This window comes from Hordeum vulgare, chromosome 6H (assembly GCF_904849725.1).
Source record: "Hordeum vulgare subsp. vulgare chromosome 6H, MorexV3_pseudomolecules_assembly, whole genome shotgun sequence".
NCBI lineage: Eukaryota > Viridiplantae > Streptophyta > Magnoliopsida > Poales > Poaceae > Hordeum > Hordeum vulgare.
Genome location: NC_058523.1, coordinates 383,821,016 through 383,843,937, shown reverse-complemented (window position 1 = coordinate 383,843,937; position 22,922 = coordinate 383,821,016). Strand labels below are relative to the sequence as shown.

At 43.5% G+C, this 22,922-nt stretch overlaps 2 protein-coding genes across 3 annotated transcripts in view; one reads left to right on the top strand and one right to left on the bottom strand.

Annotated features, from left to right (window-relative positions):
* Positions 1-5,438: 5,438 nt before the first annotated feature.
* LOC123401299 (pentatricopeptide repeat-containing protein At4g36680, mitochondrial-like) lies at positions 5,439-7,152 on the bottom strand. Its single transcript, XM_045095074.1, has one exon. The coding sequence runs from the start codon at positions 7,089-7,091 to the stop codon at positions 5,712-5,714; it is 1,380 nt and encodes a 459-aa protein (XP_044951009.1). The 5' UTR covers positions 7,092-7,152; the 3' UTR covers positions 5,439-5,711.
* A 146-nt stretch (positions 7,153-7,298) lies between these two features.
* Positions 7,299-22,922, top strand: part of LOC123401298 — a 36,269-nt gene continuing 20,645 nt past the window's right edge. Inside the window, exons 1-11 of one of the 2 annotated variants that reach the window (XM_045095073.1) lie at positions 7,340-7,355; positions 7,463-7,854; positions 8,713-9,118; positions 9,211-9,282; positions 9,372-9,434; positions 10,161-10,346; positions 11,368-11,740; positions 13,002-13,090; positions 14,394-15,128; positions 15,365-15,643; positions 22,429-22,584. In XM_045095073.1, coding sequence (XP_044951008.1) covers positions 7,472-7,854; positions 8,713-9,118; positions 9,211-9,282; positions 9,372-9,434; positions 10,161-10,346; positions 11,368-11,740; positions 13,002-13,090; positions 14,394-15,128; positions 15,365-15,643; positions 22,429-22,584 — 2,742 coding nt within the window. In that variant the 5' untranslated portion in view covers positions 7,340-7,355; positions 7,463-7,471. Of the gene's footprint in view, positions 7,855-8,712; positions 9,119-9,210; positions 9,283-9,371; positions 9,435-10,160; positions 10,347-11,367; positions 11,741-13,001; positions 13,091-14,393; positions 15,129-15,364; positions 15,644-22,428; positions 22,585-22,922 lie in introns of both variants that reach the window. The other variant, XM_045095072.1, reaches the window with a different exon arrangement.

Below are 22,922 nucleotides of genomic sequence, written 5' to 3'. Positions count from 1 at the left end.
TACATGATAGATCTCATCCAACCCATCACCGTCCAGCAAGCCTACGATGAGATTACTCACGAACGGTGAAGAGCATCATGGAATTGGCGATGAAGGAAGGTTGGTGATGACGATGGTGACGATCTACCCTCTCCGGAGCCCAAAACGGACTCTAGATCTGCCCTCCAGAGGAAGAACAGGAGGTGGTGGCGCCTCCGTATCGTAAAATGCGATGAACTCTTCTCCTCGATTTTTTTTCCGGGCGAGACGGACTAAATAGAGCTGAGATTGGAGGCGGTGGAGTTTTGTGGGCCCCACAAGCCTGCCAGGCGCGGCCAGGGGGGCCCACGCCTGGTGGGCTTGTGGGCTAACAGCTCCACCCCTCCGGTTGATTCTTGCGCCAATATTTTTTATACATTCCACAAAAAATCTCCGTAAATTTTCAGGTCATTCCGAGAACTTCTATTTCTGCGCAAAAACAACACCATGGCTATTCGGCTGAAAACAGCATTAGTCCGGGTTAGTTCCATTCAAATCATGCAAATTAGAGTCCAAAACAAGGGCAAAAGAGTTCGGAAAAGTAGATACGACGGAGACGTATCACACCAATAGTCCAAACATTACTCAAATCAATACCTTAAAACTATTGCAAGTTACTACTATACTTAAATAGCAACCTCAATTACCTACTCATGCAAGACACACAACTCAGTGCAACGAGACAACTCTCTAAACAAGATAAAAATGATAACTCAAGAGTTTTCCAAAAGCAACCTAAATAATAGCTATTAAAAAGATAAAGCATGAAAACTAAGAGCTAAGCATGATAGTAGCTATGTAAAGATAGAGAACACACATAAAAGATAAGCATGAAAACCTATGTTGTGTTCTAGAGTGGAATGGAGCGTGTTTCTCTTCCAAACAAGGTAGGCTAGGTTCCAACTTGTTATGAACAACAAGCAAAACTAAAACAAACTAAAAAGTAAAGAGCGAGACGCTCCAAGCATAGCACATAACATATGAAGTGATAAAAATATAGCATGGAGATGGACGAATTGATGATTGTTGATAGAGAAGGGGATGCACGGGGGCATCCCCAAGCTTATACGCTTGAGTCTCCTTGAATATTTCTTGGGGTGGATGGGGGAATCCCCAAGCTTGAGCGCTTGACACTCCTGGATCTTCTTTCATCATCTTCCATCGCATACTTGAAAACTCCCTTCATTCGAAACTCATCATAAGCTGATTAGAATGGTTAGTACCCATGATAAAATAATTCATTACCTACTGGAAATCAAGATTTTCATGAAAAGCTACTGTTTATCATGATTGACAAAAGGTTTTTGCAAAGGAAAAGCAAGCTTAAGATTTGCAAAATGATGAAAATGCAAAACGTGGCAGAATCTGTGAAAAAAACAGAACAACAGGTAGTAAACAATTTTTTGAGGGCACTTCTGCAAGTCAAATGAAAAAACTCAGAACAGATGCCAGAAAGGAAACTATATAGAGCATCCTATTAAAGCAATTCATATCAAAAAGAGGATCTGGTGATTTTTGGAGAATTGTTTCGTCAAGCAGACATAATCTGTTTCTGGACAGCATGTCACAACTTTTGAACTGTTTTGCAATCGGAGGCTAAAACTTGGCACAAAGCTTAAAAAAGATACAATGATGTTACTACAGTAGTAACAAGCATCAAGACCACTAAGAATGAAAGTAAAAACAAATTGGATTGCCTCCCAACAAGCGCTTTCTTTTATGCCTTTGAGCTAGGCATGATGCAAAAAGATCAAGTTGTATCAATTGAACCATCACAAAGATCATCGAAAAGCTCTTCAATAGTACAACTAGTCTTAAGAGGACTCTCAAAGAGAGTCTTAGTGGAAACACTTCTAGGAACAAAAGCAAAGGTAGTACGACCAATTGGAATTTCATTTCTAATTCTATTTAAGAGAGGTATCTCTTCCAAGGTCTTCACAGTTTTAACACCCCTAGCAATAGGTATACTCGTTTTGGGTTGAGGAACCTTAGGTACGTTAACGAACCTAGGTCCCTTCCTTGCGGGGGTTTCTACCTTTTTAGTCTTGATGGAAGATAAAGTAGTTCCTAAAGTTTCAATAATATCCTCGATCTTATCAATCCTAGAAGGATCCATATCATGGGATTTAAGGGTCTCCATTTTTTTTGTACATTTTGTGCATGGAGCTATCAAGTCTATTTAAGTTCCCTTGAATCCTACAATCTACTTCATTTATTTTACTCATGCTTGGCATCTCTAGATCTATCTTCTCCAGTTTACTCATAATGTGAGCCAAAGTGATAACATCCTTTATGTCAACAATAGGTGGGATCCCGACAAGATTTTCCATAACGTTAAGAGCCTCCCCGACGGGAGCTTCCAAGAAATTCCCTCCTATTGCTGTGTCTAGAATAAACCTATGCCAAGAAGTAATACCAACATAAAAATTTCTAAGCAAAATAGTGGTGGATTGCTTCTTCGTGGGTCTATCTTGAGAATTTTTAATTCTATACCAAGCATCTTTCAAACTTTCTCCAACCCTTTGTTTGAAGGTGATAATCTCTCCTTCGAGTGCGACACTAGAGGCAAAGGACTTAGACATACTGGCTAAACAAAGCAAAGTAACTAATTTTTTGTGGTTTTTGGTATAAGACTCTAAAGCAAAAAACTAGAAAGCAAACTAACACGACTAAAAAGCAAAGGTAAACGATAGCGTGCAACTCCCTTATCTTGAAGACTGGAGTCCCCGACAACGACGCCAGAAAACTTGCTTGATGACGAGTTGATGAATATACTTCTTGCCCCTCGTTGGTTACCCCAAGTGGAAGGTGGAGATGTAGTCAACACCAAGTTTTCCCTTACACGGAGACTGTAAGGCACGTCCGCGAAGCGTCCATGACGGTGGAGAAGCTCTCGGAGGTCAATCCTCCCTCCGGTAGGGTGCCGGGAACGGGTCTCCCGACGCTCCCGATCTCGGAAGCGCTGCGGCGGCGGAATGATGGAGAAATTCGCGATTCTGGATGTGATGGAAGGGTTTCCTCTCGAAGGAGTAAATATAGGCCAAATGAGGGCGTCAAAAGAGGTGGGACCCACCCAGGCGCCCTGTGGGCGCGGCTAGGGGCCAGGCCGCGCCGGGTGGTCGCTTGGGCAGCCCCTGCCCCCCTGTGGCCCATCTTCGGTGATCTCGAAGCTTCCGTTACGCTGATTTATATATATTTTTCTCGAGATTTTTGGGGCTCCGGAAAATTGGGTAAAAGCCCCTACAAAAAAGACATCAACAAACAGAAACTGACACTGGTTGCACTGAGTTAGTATGTTAGTCCAAATATGTGTAAAAAGATATAAAAGTGTAGCAAAACATATAACAATGTCACCCAAAAAATCATGAAACAAGCAAAAATTATAGATACGTTCTCGACGTATCACAGTCTCGTCTCCTCTCCTCCCAGATCCGCGAGGCCCCCCTCGAGGGCTCTAAACCGCGTGGAAAGGAGGGTGTAGGAGGGGGTCGGAGGGGATTGTGCCTTTTCTGTGGGTAAAGTGAGACCTTTTCTGACCTTCATATCCTTTCTATCTGCTTCTTCTCTTTGGGCAAAGTGAGCATTTTTTGACCAAATGCCCTTTCCTCATCCTCCACGGTCATGTCATGCATGATCACACAACATGTCATCATCTTTCACAAGTTCTTCGGATCCCATTGTTTAACAGGTCCATGAACTATTGTAAAATGGGCCCAGAACACTCCAAATGCCCTCTCCACATGAGAGCTTTTCTGACCAACTATCAAAGAGATGATCTTGATAAAGTTAGCCACGGAGGACAGATACCGGTCAACCGGATATATTATCCCATGTCAACAACAATGCAGAATTCTTTAAATAAAAAGGATGCGTATGTCAACAACAACAATGCCATAAGCTTCTGGCACTTGCTCCCTTGATTTAGTCCAAGCAAGAATAAATTACTTCCTTCGTCCTAAAATAAGTGTCTTAAACTTAGTACAACTTTGTACTAGCTCTAGTATAAAGTTGAGACAGTTATTTTAGGACAGAGGGAGTATTAAGTAAACCAAAATGTAAACTCTATAGGAAGTAGAGGGGTTCAGTGTGAACCAATGATTTCAGGTAACTACTATCTCTTGGTTTAACCAGTACTATTCGAATCTCTGGGTCGTCTCCCGTATTTCTATCTTCCAGTAACCATGGAAGATGATTCAGTAGAGTACTACTGTAGTTTTGCTTGTACAAGCAGTTACTAGAGCTGCGTGGTTGGTTCAGTTTACCAGGCGACTTGCTCTGCACTCCCTCTGTGAACTGCAAAAAACGTCTTATATTTAGTTACAGCGGTTGAACTATATCTATCTATCTTGGAGCAGCAATACAAGTCACAGCTTCAGAAAAACACCACCCTGTGTTCAGCCCCAGCTCACCCCTGCTTCTCTACTTCAGCCTATTTCTAACAGATTGTTTTCAGTTCAACAGCTGTCGTACCCGAATTCCATATTCCACATCCAATCTTTAAATTACAAGAAACACAAAGTCTAACTTGACATCAATTCTGTTATTATGGAAGAACAAGTAAATGAACGGGAGTAAACTCTACAAGGCAGGCCATATTTTAGGATACCATGCTACTTAATTTTTTTGGACTAAACCAGAGCAACTTCATGTGCAAATACACCTATTTATATTTTTGGGGTTTGCTACAAAGAAAATCCTGAAGCAGCTATTATTACCTAAAAGAAGGTTAACATAGAACTAACACTGTATTAAGAAAAACACACACAAATAGATTACCACTAACCAGACACTAAAGGCATACAATCTCCTACAATGCCGATGTTAAACTAACACCAACATCATTAACCGTGAATCGGTGCTGGTATCAGTTCACCTGCAAAATAGGATATCTGGATTCGTCACTTTCTGTCCCTAATGTCTTGCTGATCTTCCAGAAAGTATTTGGTATAATATTTAGCTGTTTAAAAACAAATGCCGAGTGCCCAAATTACCAAGTTATTCCCATTTTACCGTTCTTCTAATTATGCAATGCCATCGCAAGACAAGAGTTACATTGAAAATGTGCATTACAATACTTCTTGGGCTCTTTGATCACGAGGTATTTACAGAATTTGGTAAACCTGACAGCTGCAGATTCCTGAAATACTAACTTACTACACAAAACTCCAAAACATTAGACCATCTGCAATGCAGTTTTCTTATTACCACAGGTAGTTCATGGAAGCAAAGCAGGAACCCAACTCTTCTTACTCCGTGATATGAGAAGATAAAAGTACCATCACCAACACTGTTAATGGTGTGAAGCGGTCACTTCACTCACTTGCACTGGTGCTGGTCTCACTGCACACTCTGTGCTAATAATAATTCAGACATCCATAGTACTATTGATACAAAGTAAACTTGGATACACAAAACCATAATAACAACAAAAATGGCAATGCCCAATGATTTTAATTAAAGACAAGTATCACCAGAACAATATCTCCTAACATCGTGCACACTGCTCACAGTAACAGCCAACTCTTAATTCCGAAGTGACATAATCCTACAACTTATTCACGTTAGCAACCAAGAGTCCTTATCCAGAATGGCCTAGTGCTTACCTCTCCCCAAAGCAGCATTAACGATTCTTCAATGCTAAGAATGCGCTCAATTCAAACATTCTAACCAAACTGAAACACAGTATTCTTCAATTAAGCAGGACCCCGCGGCACTTCCTCATCAGTGGATGTCTCAGGTGAAGGCGTTTCATCATCATCAGATTCTTCTGACACACCCGTTTCCTCAGCAGCAGAATCTTTGAGTTCAAGTGGCTCAGTGGTAGCAGGCTCAGCCTCAGATACTGGTTCTTCAGCTGTACATTCTGCGTGAAGGGTTGTATCTCCGTTATCTGAGCCGAACCCAAGTTCCTTTTCCAGCTTCTTCCACCCAGACAGCATATTATCAGGGAACTTCTTCTTCACCACGTAAATAATCTCCTTCGCCTCAGCCACCTTGCCTCCCTTTGCTAATCCTTCAACAAATCCTTTCATTGTCTTAAAGTCTGGCACCTTGTGCTTGCTCATGCTTTCCCTGAAAACCTCCAAGGCGGCATCAAAATCGCCATGAGCAAACAGCTCAGCCAGCATGTGCTTATATGTGGCTGCATTTGCCGAGCACCCTTTGTCACCTAGCGAATGGTACAGCGCTTTGGCATCCTCCATCTTCCCAACTTTGCAATAGCCAGTCATGAGGAAATTGTAGGTGATGGTGTCTGGCTTTACTCCATCGGCCTCCATTTCCGCCATAACCTCGAGAACACCTTCCGGCTTGCCACTGAGTCCGTGGTGCATGGCCTTCACATTATATGTTGCATGGTCCGGCTTGCATCCGCTCTCCAGCATCTGCTTCCATAAAGTCTGGGCCTCCTCTATCTTCTTCTGCTTATACATGGAATCGATCATTGTGGTGTAGATGGTGGTGGTCGGCGAGATACCTTCCTCACGCATCCGAGCTATCACTTCGTGCGCCTTGGCGTCATGGCGGACCATACAGTGAGCCTTCACCAGTATGGCGTAGGAGGTGGCGTTGGGGGTGATGGAGAACTCCTTGGAGAGCTCCTCGAAGAGGACAGGGACGCGGCGGTGGCGGCGGCACCGGACGAAGGCCGATAGGAGGGCGTTGAAGGGCATTGAGGAGATGGGGGACGGGAGGGACGGCACGGCGGAGCGGAAGGCTTCGAGGGCCTTCTCGGGGAGGCCGGCGGAGGCGTATGAGCAGAGGATGGCCGAGAGGTGCGGCTCTGTTGGGGAAGCTGGGATGTGGGAGGAGAGGAGCGCCTCGGCATCAGCAAGCCGTCCGGCGCGCGTGAGGCGGCGTGCGGCAAGGGAGAGCGCATGGCGCGTAGAGCCGGCGGAGAGGGAGGCGGTGTCGATGGCCTCGAGGAGGGAGACGGCGCGGTCGGCGTCGTACTCGCGACGGAGGCGGGTCTTGGCGGCCGAGGATGTGAGCGGGGGCGCAGTGGTGGTGGCGCAGAGCGTGCGGAGGAGGACGTCGGGGCGGCGGCGGCGGAGAAGGGAGGCGAGGGCTGCCATTTTCGGGGGTGGAATTGGATCACAGCAAAGGTCTGGGGTTTTAGGTTTTGGGCGACAGAGTACACAGACCCACAGAGTACAGAGTACAGAACAAGAGAAGTCTGCTTTGTAAATGGCCAGTGTTGGGCTGGGCCTACCTGGGCCGTAAGCCCAGAACGTATCGACGGGTCCAACTCCCTATAACCATCACCGCGTTCTCACCGGCCTTCGCCGTCACCTGCGCCGGCGCGGCCACCGGCGAACGTTCTCAACTCGTCGTAGCGCGTAAGCTTCCTCCCCCCCGACATCACACTCCACAGTCCACAGTCCCCATCGTGTGTCGAACCGATGTTGCTAGAGTCAAAACCCTAACCCCTCGAAACACGAAACAGCTGCGGGGCATGGACGCGCTCATCTCGGCGGCGCTCGAGGAGGTGTGCGCCCGCCTCTCCTACGGAATCCCCGTCACCGACCTCTGGCCGGCACTACGCGGGGCGCTCGAGGCGGCCGGCCTCCCGCTCGGCCCTGCCGTCAAGCGCATCCTGTGGGCTCGCCTTCTCGCGCTTCCCGTCATCAGCCTCGTGGTGGGCAATGGGGATGGATCGACCGTCGCTCCCGGCGACCCGGCGGAGAAGGACGTGGAGGAGGCCGAGCGGCGGGGCGTGCGGCTGGTGTCGAGCGCGCCGCTCAGGGACAACTTCCTTGGGATGTATGACCACAGGTTCGCCAAATCGGAGCTGAGTACAGTCCAGAAGGCCGCGCTAGAGCTTGTCGGGGCAAGCAGGTGCGCTCCGATGTACATTTACGCAAAGTATCATATTGTTTGCTTACTATCTCCCCTTCGTTTTCTATTAATCCGTGCTGAATTTCTGCCCCCCTTCGTCTTTGTACATTTATGCCGACGCCTTGTAATTCTTCGGGCTTAGGAGCTTCTGAATATTGAGTCAGTTATGTTACATGTCCCGGTGATTATTTTAGTTATGAAGATTGGAGAATGTTCTCTATTCGGTGTTATATATGAACCTCATTTTGGGATGTTGTTATGTGTATGCTATATAATTATTTTGGTCCGTCGGGAAATTATCAGATTTTACTGCCCCCCCCCCCCCTCCCACACACACACATACACGACCACACATGCCAAATAGCAGGTTCAGCTGTGCCAGAGTTTCCATGCTATCTTGCTTTGCCAGTCAAATAAGTTCCAGCCAACATTGGCTCCCCTGGACACGTTTTAAGGGGTTTAAAGCCTGTTTTTTTTAAGTTTAACCAAGTCAAGTGATAGATTTGATTTGGTAAAAGTTGGCATGGCATCTCTCTTTGGTCGCTAAAAGTTTCAGGACTACTTTCTCTCACTTACCAAGTTTAGGTAACATAAAATTTATTTCTCAAATTTAAACACGGAAGTCTAAGGGTGTATTGCTTGTTAAACATGTGTTTTCTTAACACCCTGCGTTTTTTTTTTTGAAACTTGGCATCATTCCATCTGCAAATTAGCAGAATCAACATTCTCCAACAGAATTGCTACTGTTTTTTTTTTTTATCTTTCTTCGCCATACTATATGAAATTGCAAATTGGCAACAAGATATCATGACTTCGGTAATAACGCCTGCGATATTTGTTTACCTTTTGTCATAATAGGACTGTTGGTGTAACTCAGAATGATCTATGCAAAAAATTTCACATGAAAGGAAACAACTTCCATTTTATTGTAAAAAGCCTTGTATCACAGCGGCTCATAGTTAGGCGGTCAGCTCTCATAAAGGTGAAAGACAATGGGGCTGAGGGGGAAGAGGTTTCACATAATAAGCAGGTTATTAACACCAACTCATTATATCTGTCCCGATATGCCAAAGACATGAATATGAATTCACAACAAAGAATTGAGATTACAAAACCAGAAGTACTGGGGAGCAATGAAGAGACCAACATTGCTTTGCAAGAAGATGGAGGTTTTGCTGTAAATTTGAAGAATGACATATCTGTTCATGATTATCTTCCAGCAATGGAAGCCATATGTGAAAAACTTGAAGATGCCAGTGGAAAGGTTAATTGTTCTCTTCTTTTTCCATTTGATACTCTGTTTGATTTGTTTCTGATTTGCATGTTTGCTAACCTGGGGCAATTATTTCCCTGTAGGCTCTCGTTGTGTCAGATATAAAAGTTGATCTGGATTACAAGATGGCATATGGACACAGAGCATGGAGAAATGTAGGTTTGTTTATTATTGGTTACTGCAGATGTTCTCTATTTCCCTATTTCCTTCCTTATGGAGCGTTTTGAGATTTCTTTTTCTTCAGGTATTGCATAGGTTAAGAGATGCGCAGCTTGTTGAAGAATTCGATGCCAAAGTTGATGATAAGGTGATGTCAATGTTTCCTCCTGTTTCATTGTTATTTTCAGTTATTATTTATGCCATTATTTTATATTTTTTAGGGTTCATTCTTGTGGTTCCCTGAATCTCTAATTAGCAAACCATCTGTCTGTTGGAAGTCTGTTCTCCCTGGGATCTCCAATAACTCCAGAGTGCTAGGCCGCACTAGTTAATGTTACTAGCATTATTCCATTCCCTTGTTCAGTTCCTGTTGGAAACTTGCATATTGTTTTAGATCGAAGATTCAATTCCCCCCAAGCCCCAGGTCTGTATTTCATCAAATAAACAGAAGCAGAACACATAAGGTGATTCCAGAGCCCAGGCAGTACAATCCAATTCAAAGACAGGAAAGGCCAGACTAGAGACACCACCATGACAGATACAGTCATGGATAGACAACTATGAACTCATACATATGTAACAACAATAATACCATGGGTAGACAACTAAGAACTCGTCACTGCATCATGCTTTATCAATAAAACCATGAATGACCTTAGTGATTAACTGATTATGAACTGCCTTATTAATTCAAGCAGTTTCATCCACCTTTTGGGCATTCTCCAACTGCAATGCTTCTTTCAGAGCTGCAAGAACACAATATATTTGGCATAAGACTGCAGAGTATTCAACTGCAATGCTCCGCCCTGCTGTACTCTATTACTTTGTTGTATTTTTGCGTACTTTGTTAATGAACTAGCTAGACCCTTTTCAGGTTGTTCGCTGTTTACGCTTGTTGAAGAAATTTGATCCAGTTGAGTTCCAGTCAAAAAGTACAACCCAAGACTACAAAATTGGCGAGAGACGCCAGGCAACTGATCAAGTTATGGAGCTTCCATTAGAGAACTGTATATATGATATGATCAAAGCTGAAGGGTCAAAAGGTATAACCCTTGTCGAGGTACTTCTCTGAACTTTTCAATGGTACCACACAGTGTGCCACAGTCCTTCATAGCATTGACACATTGCAGTGTTATTCTGCTTCATTTCCAGGAGTACCGCTTTTCTCTGATAGTTGAATACTTGAATCTAGTAACAAGTCAAAACCGGATTGAAATGTTGAGGGATTTGGTTGTTTTAGCAACTGCTTAGTTAATTTAGCATCTAGGAGGACATAAATAATTTCCCACGTCAAGATAGGACAGGCTCCTGAAAACAACTTTTACAGCTTACTTTAGTTTTAAACTTAATTTTTTTGATGTGCTACAACAGATTGGATAGTGTTCATCCACTTAAATATCTTTCTCAGTACCTATATGGCTTGCATCATCGTTATGAGAAATCCCCATAATCCATATTCAAGGAAGTGAGAATTTCCATTGCCCAGTCAAAAAGGACTTCCAATGTTAATAATCATAGCTGCAGTTAACATCTGCACTATCAGGAGTACAATGTGTATAGTGGCCTGCAGACTATCCATTGCTAGTTTGCTACCCACATCTGTTAAAAAGTTTTAGTCAGAGTGTCATACGGCACTGCTGGCAGAATTCTGGTATAATTGGATATAAACAGGTGTCTTAATGTTTTATTAGCAGGCCTATTTGTGGCTCGTACATGGCTCATATATATTAGTACTTTTTTTTGCTTGCTTCTAACTGCATGGCCTTAACGAATTTATTTATTGAAATTTCATTTACTGCCCAACTTAAAAATGACACATGATCTTTTCTTTATGGCATAACATTCTTGCCAATAAAATAGCCTTCTGATTGTGGTTTCTAATAAAAAATTAGCTGCATGCCACAAAATGTCCTTGCACTATGAACCCAACAATGTGTTGTTGGTGGTGAATATACAAGGCATCTTTAGTGCACATCATTATGTAATACACCTTGGCGTTGTTTATTTCATCTAGTATGGCATATTAGTTCTTTGTATTTCCTGAAATTAGTAACTTGTGTTCTCATATTACATACAACCAGCTTGGCAAACGTCTCGGGCATAAGAATTCAAGAAGGCTTCATAAAAGAGTGTCATCCATGCGCCAAAGATTCAATTTGACTTGGGATGCTGAAGTTTCAGATAAGACATCTCAGTACCGAGTTTGGACTTCAAAAGACTTTTTGCACTACAAATCTGGTACTGCTCTCCAAAGTTTTGAGGCGCTCCCAGGTGATCATGTCAATCGTTCCGATTCGTGGTCACTAGTTCCATCTAGAGGATTGGATTCTCATAGCCCTCATGGCAACAATAATGAACTCTTGTATGAAGCGGAATGCCATGATGAGCCAGTTGGACATTCTCTCCAAAGCAGCCATGAAGCTTGTGTTGGAGTTTCCCAACTAGTTAAACAAGGTGCAGTAATCTAAATTCCTGTCGCTAACTGTGTATTCCCTCCGTGCTTTACATTTGTTTGTGAAGTGCAAGCTGACGTAAAAGCTTATGGTATTTGACTATTTGTCCACAAAATTTTAATTATCATTGGCTTCCACAGCTTTGAGTTATGACCACTCGTAGATCCAACAAAATCATGTGCATGAGTTCCCAAAATTATCACATATGGAAGGGTATATTCTACAAACATAAAACATTTCAAGATCACAGTCCATTGCATTTGTGTGATATGAAGAAGACATATCATCTGTGAACACTATGCAATCTATATTCACTGAATACTACTCCCCCCGTTCCTAAATATAAGTCTTATTAGAGATTTCACTACGGACTACATACGAAGCAAAATGATTAAATCTACACTCTAAAGTATGTCTATATACATCCATATGTAGTCCGTAGTAGAATCTCTAAAAAGACTTATATTTAGGAACGGAGCGAGTATGAAATTTCGAACGGTGCGCGCCATTCCATTCGAGTGCTAGTTGGCAGAATCAAGGAGGAGGCCAGACTGGGATGTGGCAGGCGCTGCTGGAATTAGAGTAGTCTTGCCCCCAACCTGGGACGTGCACTAGTACCTGTTCAAGGCCTGTAAACTTGCCTCCTAGGAGGGCTGTAACCTTAAACTCTCTCTTTTCAATGAAATGAAACTCAAAGGTCCTTTGCGTTTTCTCGAAGAAAAAAAAATACTATGAAATTTCGAACACCCTCTACCCTAAATTTTCAGATAGTTCAAAACTTCTTTCATGATTTTTACATATTTGCAACATTTAGGTAATTCTTACCTAATATGTCTGCAATCAACAAGTATTGCAGCAACCTTGATTTTACAAAATATTTCCTGTTCTTATTTATCTGTTGCCCTTTTTGTATGTACCCTCTCAGCCTCTCCATTGTTTCTCTAAGACACAGTTTGACTTATAATGGTCTATGGTCTTCTTTAACCTTGACCATTAATTTATTTCACAGATTTTTTTTTTAGTAATGGCAAACTCATGATCGTAAAAAGAACTTTGAAATGCAAATCTACTGGTGCTGCTTTTGTGCCAGCCAACCTGAATAAATCTTGGTAGAAAATTACAAAAAATAAACCTCAAAATACATGGATATGTTATTAAAATGTGTAGATTGCACAAAACCACATATTTAGTCATATGGGTTGTAGAGAGGAAATACTGGTCAGTTAACTGCAGATAATCACATGTTTTCTCTTCTCTTTTAGATAAACTTGCTTTGGGTCGGAAGAAGCATCGGTGCCCCCCTTCAACTTCTGATGATCGACGCCAGAGAAGGATTCTACACATGTTGAAGGTGCTTGCTAAGCATTCATCAATCAGTTTTTTTTTTCATATGAACCATCTGTTCAAATACAAATGTGCCCTAAACTACTGCTTTTACCGTGCTTGATCTGTGGCATGAAGTAACCCTTGCTCTTGACTTGATGCACTTCACAAGTTCACACAAACATTAACATCGTCTGTGTCCTACTTACATACCTTTAGTTGCATCGCTTTTGCAAACATGAGCTCAGTTTATGTATTGTAACCATTTTCGTGCACTTTTTTTATAATTTACAGGAACATGACATGGTCTAAGCTTCTGTAAATACTAGTAAACAATTAATTTAATTTAATTGTAAGTATTACTTTGCGCAATATATTGTCTTCAGCAATTGTATCATAAGCCACAAAATCCCTTCTCATTTTACCCTTTTTAATAGGACTTCAGTTATTTATTCGCTTTGTGCACCAAACATTTGAAACTGCTGAAATGTGTTCATTAAGAGTTCTTTTAGTGAAAAAGAAACCCAACCCCCTTCCCTAGAAGTCACTCCTTTTGTCACTTACCACCCTATTAAGTTATTCGGGTACGTTGACTCATCTATAAGTCATTCTACCATCTTAAGACACTCTTGTAGGGATCATTTATCTCATTTTCTCATGAATTTCTCTTGAATTCGTGACATGTCAGCAGCCACAGATGAATGTGATCTAGCAGACAGCCTCGTCTGGTTTCTCTCCATCTTTCTTAACAATAGCTTCCCTCTTTCCTCACTGTGGCGTCACTGTAGGTGATATACTGTTATGGATGTGTCCCTGTGTATCCCATGTGTCATGTGATATTTGGATGGTTGCATGGCCTCTAGTATGTTCTGATTCAATAAAAACCACCAGAATTTCACGGCAAATTGTAAAAATGAACAAGTAGGTGGGTATATCTATGGTAAAATGCTTTCTGGTGATGCTAATAAACTAGAATGGCTTATAGGAGTCTACATTATCGCATATAAAACTATGTCAGCCTGTGGATTTTGGCCTCAATATTCCTTATACCAGCATGCTTCTATCTGGGAAGTTCAGCTCTATGGTACTAGTACAAGACTATTATCCTTCTTTCTTTTTTACAATGTTTCATGTTTATCATTTATTTATTCCTCTTCATTGTTTTTATTTGTAATAAATGAAAGCGCTTCATACTTTTATCTTAGTCGGACTTGCAAGAAGTAACATCATTTTTTGTTCTTTTGTGTACACACGTTCATGTCCATGCATGTTCATGCACACTTGAATGTCTTCTTGCATTTCATTGTGTTGCACCTTTTGTTCGTTTGCAGAAAAAGAAATTTGTGCTAAAGGTGGAGTTACATAAATGGTTAGAGAGACTTGAAAAGGAAAATGGCAAAATGATGGATAGGAAAACATTGGCTCGCACGTTGAATAAGCTTCAGCAAGAGGGCAGCTGTAAATGTATCAAAGTCAGTGTCCCTTTGGTTACAAACTACACCCGCAATCGTCTCATTGACGTAATACTGCATTCTTCTGTTGGGGACTTATCACCGGAACTTGTTGATCAAATTAGGATGAGGCAGCGGAACTTTGACACTGAAACTCGTTCTGGTGCAGCAGCTAAACTGAAGCAAAATCAACATAAGACAGCCATACCTGGTCTGAGGATTTCACGCAGAGTTAAAGATAACAAACCGTTAATAATAGAAGCTATGCATGCCAATGGATTTATAGGTGCAAAAATGATCCGGGTGAAGCTGTTCCATAAATTTCTGTGGGTATATGTTAGTTGTTTGCCAGGTTGCTGCATACCAGTTGGTTATGCCAAAGAAGGGCAACATGCCAAGGACCTTAATCAATCATCTCAGTTATTTTCGATGGCAGCAGCTATAAATGAAATGCCTGTCGAACTCTTTCTACAAGTTGTGGGATCAGCCAAGAAGATCGATAACATGATAACTAAGGTGCTTTCAGAGCTTCCTACCAAGGAATACGACCAGCTCATGGACACTCATGCTAAGGGACGACTCTCACGCTTAATAAATATTTTAGATAAGCTCAAGGTAATGTTCTTTGTCTTCGATGTTTGCGAGAATCTAGAAAATTAGACCTTTCTAAAGGAAAAAACTAAGAATACAAACGTGAAGTTCTTTTAGGTTGATATTTGCCTGATGCATATTCTTATTTAACAAAGTCAACTTCTTGTTTATTGCAATTCAACTTCCATGATATCTTAATTCATAGGGAACAACAGACTTGTAATGACCCAGTTCTGCACTTCTGTGGCTTTGTTTGCTAGTTGCTCCAACTTGCAAATGAACTTGTAGATGAGTCAGGTGTACCATCAGATGCTGCGCCTACACATTCAATGGAGCTCAGGCCTTACATTGAAGAACCAATACGAAGAATTCTTCCACCATCCCATGTTAATTTGAATCATCGACCAAAAATTCGGCATGATTTTGTGCTTTCAAAGCAGGAGTTTGTTGATGCTTACTGGGAAACATTAGAGTACTGCTATCTGACAGCTGGCTTGACTGAGCCGTTAAGTGCCTTCCCTGGCTGTTCTGTACCTGAGGTTGGTTATCATTGCTGTGCATTGTTGCAATATTGTCTCAAAATAGTACTCCCTCCGATCCATAATAAGTGTTGTTGTTAGTTCAAATTTGAACTAAAACCACGACACTTATTATGGATCAAAGAGAGTAATATTTTACTAATGTTGGTTTACCTGTTACCATCTTTAAATGCTCATTTGCTTTCTTATCCTGTTATGTACTTTGAAAATAATATGTGAACATATATTTATCAAAATTTGACTGCTGCATCATTGACTTAACTGTATAGTTCTGTTTACACTAACCTATGTTTCATTCTCTACACGTCCTGCATTTCATTGTCCTTTCTGGTTGTGGTAAATGGTTTTGCCTGTAAGATCCTTTCAGCTAAAATGTCCCTGTTTGTTGAATCGGGAGTACCTTCACATGGAGTTCTTTCCTGTGTCTGGTGACTCTCGTGCAAGGACTCACTTGTGTGGCGGCTCACTCAGGAATGGGAGGACCTGGTGCCTCCTTCTAGGTTAGTCTGCTCACATGGGCTTGGGCCCTAAGTGACAAAAGTAGATGGGCTTGGGCCCTTACCGGTTCAGCACTCCCCCTCAAGATGGGTGGTAGATATCTATCACTCCCATCTTGTCACATGCCAAGTTACGGTCCTTTGTTTCCAGTCCCTTTGTTAAACAATCTGCGAACTGTTGCCTAGAGCTGACATGAGTAAGGCTGATGATTCCAGCATCTAGTTTCTCCTTAATGAAGAAGTGATCAATTTCCACATGTTTTGTCCTATCGTGTTGAACTGGGTTATTAGCAATGGCTATAGTTGACTGATTGTCACATCACACCCTCAAGGATCCCTTCCTAGAAGTTTCAACTCGCTCAGTATGTACTTCACCCAAAGCATCTCACACAACCCTTGAGATAATGCTCTATACTTAGCTTCTGCTGTTGATCTAGACGCAACATTCAGTTTCTTGCTTCTCCATGACACCAAATTTCCACCCACAAACACACAGTAGCAGAAGTTGATCTTCTATCATCTTGACAACAGACCCAATCAGAGTCACTATAGCCATCAGGTTGTTCACTCTTCCCAAACCACAATCCTTTACCCGGAGTCTCCTTCAAGTATCTCAGAATTCTGTGCACAATATCAAGATGTCCACTTCTTGGTTCATGCATGTATCTGCTCACCACCCCCATAGCATACGTAATGTCAGGCTTGGTATAACACAAGTACAATAACCTCCCAACCAATTTTTGATAATCTTCCTTATTCACTAGCTCTCCTGATTGTGCTGTCACTTGATGATTTTGTTCAATAGGAGTGGAGGCAGCACGACATCCCATCATGCCCATGTCACTCAAGAGATCCAAGATGTATTTCCGTTGACACATAGAGATTCCTTTCTCTGTCAGAGCCACTTCAATGCCAAGGAAGTATTTTAGGTTGCCCAAATCCTCTACCTCAAACTCCTTACTCAGACAACCCTTAATCTCTCTATTTCCTCCTTATCATCTCCAGTGATGAGAATGTCATCCACGTAAACAACAAGGATGGTGATCTTCCGATCAGAGTGCCTATAGAACATCGTGTGGTCACCGTTACACTGACCATTCCCCATACCACGGACAACACGTCTGAACCTATCAAACCATGCCCTTGGCGATTTCTTCAGACCATACAAGGATTTCTTCAGCCTACATACCTTCCCCGTGGTTTCCGAAGTACCAAAACCTGGTGGTATCTCCATGTACACTTCTTCTTTCAACTCACCATGCAAGAAGGTATTCTTGACATCTTATTGATGCAACTTCCACCCAAAGTTTGCGACACAGGAGACCAATATCCTTATTGTGTTCATCTTTGCGACGGGAGCAAACGTCTCGTCATAGTCAATTCCATAAGTTTGACTATATCCTTTGGCGACCAATCTGGCCTTAGACCTTTCTACCTTCTCCTTGGGATTCCGCTTCACTGTATAGATCCACTTACAGCTCAGTGCATTCTTTCCTACCGGTAATGTGGTTAGCACCCATGTTTTGTTTTTTCTCAGTTCTTCCAACTCCTCTATCATTGCTTCACACCACTTCAAATCTTGCTTTGCAGCCTTTCAATCCTTTGGGATTGATACAGTTTGAAGAGAGGCAACAAACACTATAGGAAGGAGACAAAGCCTCATAAGACACATAATTTCCAGTGTCATGATCATCAAAAAACAATGTTGGTAAAGTCTTCTGTGTTGCTTCATGTGTCCCCTTTCGCAACGCAATAGGCAGTTCCACTGTGTCATATGAGCTTGCACCACTGCCTTGATGCTCCCCCTGCACTTGTGGCTGCCACCGAGAATATACTAAACGAGTGTTAGATGAGTCATGCACTTGTGGCCCTTGTGGCCATCGTCGAGAGTACACTAGGGGTATCTCCTGCCGCAGATCGATCTCGAACAGGGAGTCGGAGATTCCCAATCTGAATGGAACCCATTGTTGGCTGGACCTGAACCTGCACATCACCATCAGTGGGAGTACCAACCGGAATTGTACCCACAATTGGTTGGACTTGAACCTGCACATCAACATCAATGTTGGTGTCCACAAAATCCTCCCGAGTGTTAGATACAACCTTCTCCCCCTTTTGACCATCCAACACTGTCGGGGGGATGACCCCCTGGTAGGCTCAAGAGGACAAGACAACATTTCAAAACATCGGGGCGGCCAATGCCCCTCGGTCCGGCCACCCACCACCCAACTGCTCCGGCCGGCTCTCCAGACAGCTCCCCGTCCGGCTGCTCCAGCCGGCCTGCTACGCAAGGTCAACCGCGACGTCCCATCGGACATGACATGAAGACACTATAACGACGTCACTTCAGTGCGTCCTAATAGTCCAGCACTGTTGACCAATAGTGACGCACTAGCTTGTGTCACACATCACCTCGCATGTCCATTCCAATAGTGACACACTATAGCTTGCATCATGCGTCACCTCCAATAGTGTAGTTAGGCCATGTGGGCCACCCCTTGTCCCCTGGGCACCCCTTTATAAGGTGACTCAGGGAGCCCTCCCATGGCATTGGCCTCACTCCCTCTCATTCTCACACACATTTCAGGAGAAGAGGAGAGCTCAAAGCCTCCTTCCTCCTCCAGACAGCTCCAGGAGCAACCATGTACCACTATATACACCACCAGACATGCAGGGTTAGGGGTGTTACCTCCCCGCGAGGGCCCCGAACCTGGGTAAACCACCGTGTGATGTTGCCCAATCCCGTCCCGGATCTCCACCGTAGCCTTGCTCTCACCTCTTCTAGCCACCCCATGGCATCTACCATGAGAATACCACGACATGCACAGAGTGTGAATGGTCAAGCCCTTGAAACAACACACTTAGATCAGTTGGCTCACCATAGAATGGCTCAAACTTCCTAAATGTGACATCCATACTAACAAACCTACGTTTGTTTCTCAGAGGGGCACCAACATGTATACCCTTGCTGACTAGAAGAATAGCCTAGAAAGATACACTTCAAGTTTCCCAACAGAAGGACGATGATCACAAATAAAACAAGTACTCCCTCCGTCCCAAAATTCTTGTCTTTGATTTGTCTAGATATGAATGTATCTAGTCATGTATTAGTATTTAGATACATCCATTTCTAGACAAACCTAAGACAAGAATTTTGGGACGGAGGGAGTACTACCAAACAACTTTGGGGGAATGATAAACTTAGTTTCTCCATATGCTAGCTCACACGGAGATTTCATGCCAAGTATCCTTGATGGTGTTCGGTTGATCAGGTATGTGGCCATCATAACTGCTTCACTCCACAAGAACTTGTGCACATTCATGGTAAACATTAATGACCGAGCAACCTCAGGAATACGTCGATTCTTCCTTTCTGCCACAAAGGTGTTATTCTTCCTTTCTGCACAATCATAGGGGTATGAAGTTTGATGAAGAATACCTTGATCGGACAAGAATGCCGCAAAGGTGTTATTCACATACTCTGTACCATCGTCAGTCCTGATCACCTGCACTTGTACCTGAAACTGAGTCTTCACGAAGGCATGGAAATTCTGAAAACAGCTAAACACCTCATCTCTCTGACGCATCAAATAAAGCCAAGCCATATGAGCATAGCAATCGATGAATGTAACAAAGTACTTCATTTCATTCATTGACACAACTAGGCACGTCCATATATCTGAATGAATCAACACAAGGAGATATGCTTCTAAGCCCCTTACTCACATATGAGACCCTAGTGTGTTTGGCATATTCGCAAGCATCACATGTCAACTTGCCCTCGCTTATTGCAAACATATCATCCGGAAAGATTCTACTCATCTTATCAAAAGATATTGCGCGATCCTACAGTGATGGATCATCGCCTCCTTCTCCTTGTCCTCCATGGTCGCGACACACATCAAGTATGGCTGCATCTCCTGGTCCATGTACCAGAGCCCCCTACGCAACTGAATTTGTCAAGGATCACACGACAGTCTATTTGATCAATGAGAGCACTGAAAGAGACCAAATTGACAGGAAAAGTTGGCACATGTAAAACTGAGGATAGGATGATGGTCGGAGTGCACTTTACTGTACCAACCCCTATGACAGGTTGTTTTGTGCCATCAGCTGTTTGTATAGTACCCGTGTGAGGAGGATGCTTATTGTAAGACTCGAACACGCAGGATTTAGTAGCAACATACTTAGATGCTCCAGAGTCAAGAACCCACTCTGGTGCACTCTCATTAGTAGCAGGAGATGCTCTTTCCGGATTACCTTCATCAGTGGAGGCCCAGTGAGCAAAATCTCCATAGGCAGCAACATCTTTGCCTTTTGACGTCCCAGTGTCTCCTGCAATGGCCATGTGAGCCCTCTGACCCCCTGAGTGTCCCTGGGTAGCCACCTCTGCCCCTAGAAGCCTGACCCCATGTCTCTTGAGTATCCTCCTCGGCCACTAGCACTCCTGCCTCTGCTAGTTCCCTCTCTGTTGTATCTCCTGCCTCTGCCACGAGTTGGACATTCCCTCTTCCAGTGTCCTACTGCCCCACAGATATGACATTTGTTGGGATCTCCCCACTCCATGCGTTCAGTGGCTGCAAATGTGGAAGCTGGCACAACCTTCACATCTGCATGCTCAAGCGAAAGGCGCACCTCTTGAGTCATCGCTGCAATAGCCTCAGGAATGGTAGGCAGACTAGGTTGGTGCAGCAGGGAAGCCTTCCTGCCATCAAAGCAACCTTTGAGGCTAGCCAGAAGTTTCAGCACACGCCTGCGTGCCATCCACTTGTGCCCTGACTCGATTGAAGCCACGTCATAGAGTTCCAGGGGATCACAGTTATCCTGGTCAGTCCACAGAGCCTGTAGTTCTGCTACGTATGTCATCACTGCCCACAGAGCCTGCAGTTCTGCCACGTATGTCATCACTGACATGCCATCATCTTGGCGCAGCAACCTAATCTTGTCCTCAGTCTGAGCAGTGAGCATGACATTGCCCTTGCCAGAGTACTGGATGGACAGAATCGTCCATATCTCAGCAGGTGTGGATAGCCCCTCCACAGAGCGTCCAATGGAGGGTACCACGGAGTTCAACAACCACACCATAAGTACAGAGTGGATGACCTTCCACCTCTTTCCCTCTGCACTACTCTTGTCTCCTGGTTCTGCCACGGTGCCCAACAAATATCCATCAAGCTCCTTCTGCTCCACAGCCCAGAAAGCCCTCCTAGACCAGTTCAAATAATTAGTGGCCCCCTTTAGCTTCATGTCCAGGGGTGACATTTCGAGCTTCTGAGCCACTTCCTGTCGAGGAACGATGGCCCTAGAGTTGGAGTTGGACTCTGCGAGGATCTTAGCGAGCTTCTCGAAAGCATCAGCAAGAGCATTTGGTTCAGCCATCTTTGTTGTTCCAGCAACACTACAGCCACACTTCTTCTACACAGCAGCAGCCGCACACAGCAGCAAATCAGCAAGTCAGATGCACAGCAGCAGCTCCAGGAACAGCACAGCAGCAGCTCCAGGAACAGCACTGCAGCAGCTCCAGCAGGAACAGATTGACCCTTGAAGAGGAAAGGGGAGAAAAAAAATCCACAGCAGCTACCCTTCTTCCCTTCCCTGGCTCAGCGCAGCGCCAGACCTCTTCTTCTCTTCCCTGGCTCAACATAGCAGCAGCAGCAGCACACTCTCCCCTGGTGCAGCTGCACCTCGCCTGGCTCCTCTTCCTCTACCATGTTGAATCGGGAGTACCTTCAGACGGAGTTCTTTCCTGTGTTGTCTGGTGACTCGCGCGAGGACTCACTTGTGTGGCGACTGACTCAGGAACGGGAGGACCTGATGCCCCTTTCTAGGTTAGTCTGCTCACATGGGCTTGGGCCCTAAGTGACAAAGTAGATGGGCTTGGGTCCTTACCGGTTCAACACTGTTCATTTGAACGTGCAATGCTTGTCTGTTTTATAAATTCACGGCCTTCCAATTTTACCCTCTGAATATATCTCAGTATCATATTTGGCTGCTGCTGCTGCTGTTAACTGCTCCATCGATATTCATGATTTGGTGTTGCATTGCTGCTGCCCAAATCTAGTCAACAGTGTCAGCACTTTCAAAACCTGCTTTCCAGGATCTCGATATTGCCATACTGACATGTGCTTTTTAGTTCCTTGCTAGTATGCTCAATTTTATCATAAATGTTGCCAGCTGCAAGCATTTTTCCGATTGCCATTTTTTATTATATAATCTGGAAATAATATTTTCCGGCATTGGCAGTTGTTGTAGCTTATCATGCTTTATATCGTACCATGTTCCATGCAGGTTTCTCATCCTCGTTCATGGAGTTCTCGTAGAGTAATGACTATTGAACAACGACGGGAGTTACAAAAGCGTATTACAAAAATCAGTGAGGAGGGGAGAATTCCTTTCAAAGATTGTCTTGTAATCGCAAGAGAGTTGAATCTCTCTCTAGAGCAGGTATGAGTTCGTAATTTCCCTCCATCTTCATGTACTAATCTGCAGCATTAGTCCGATTAGTATTTGACTTTGTTTTGCGCTACATTGAACTTATATGCTAGTGCTTTTCTGTAACTTCGTGTTTTCGGGCAGTCTATATTGAGGAAGGGAGGAAAATATATATTTCGAATTAGTTAAATCCAATGGAAGAAAAATGAAGGGTCAGCACAAAACCGTACCAGATAAATTGAACATCAGGTTAAGAAGGAACCGCCTAATGCCTCAGCAATTACATATAATTTTGTTGCTGAGGCAATCCTATGGTCTATACCCTTCTTACATACTGCAATAACGATGGA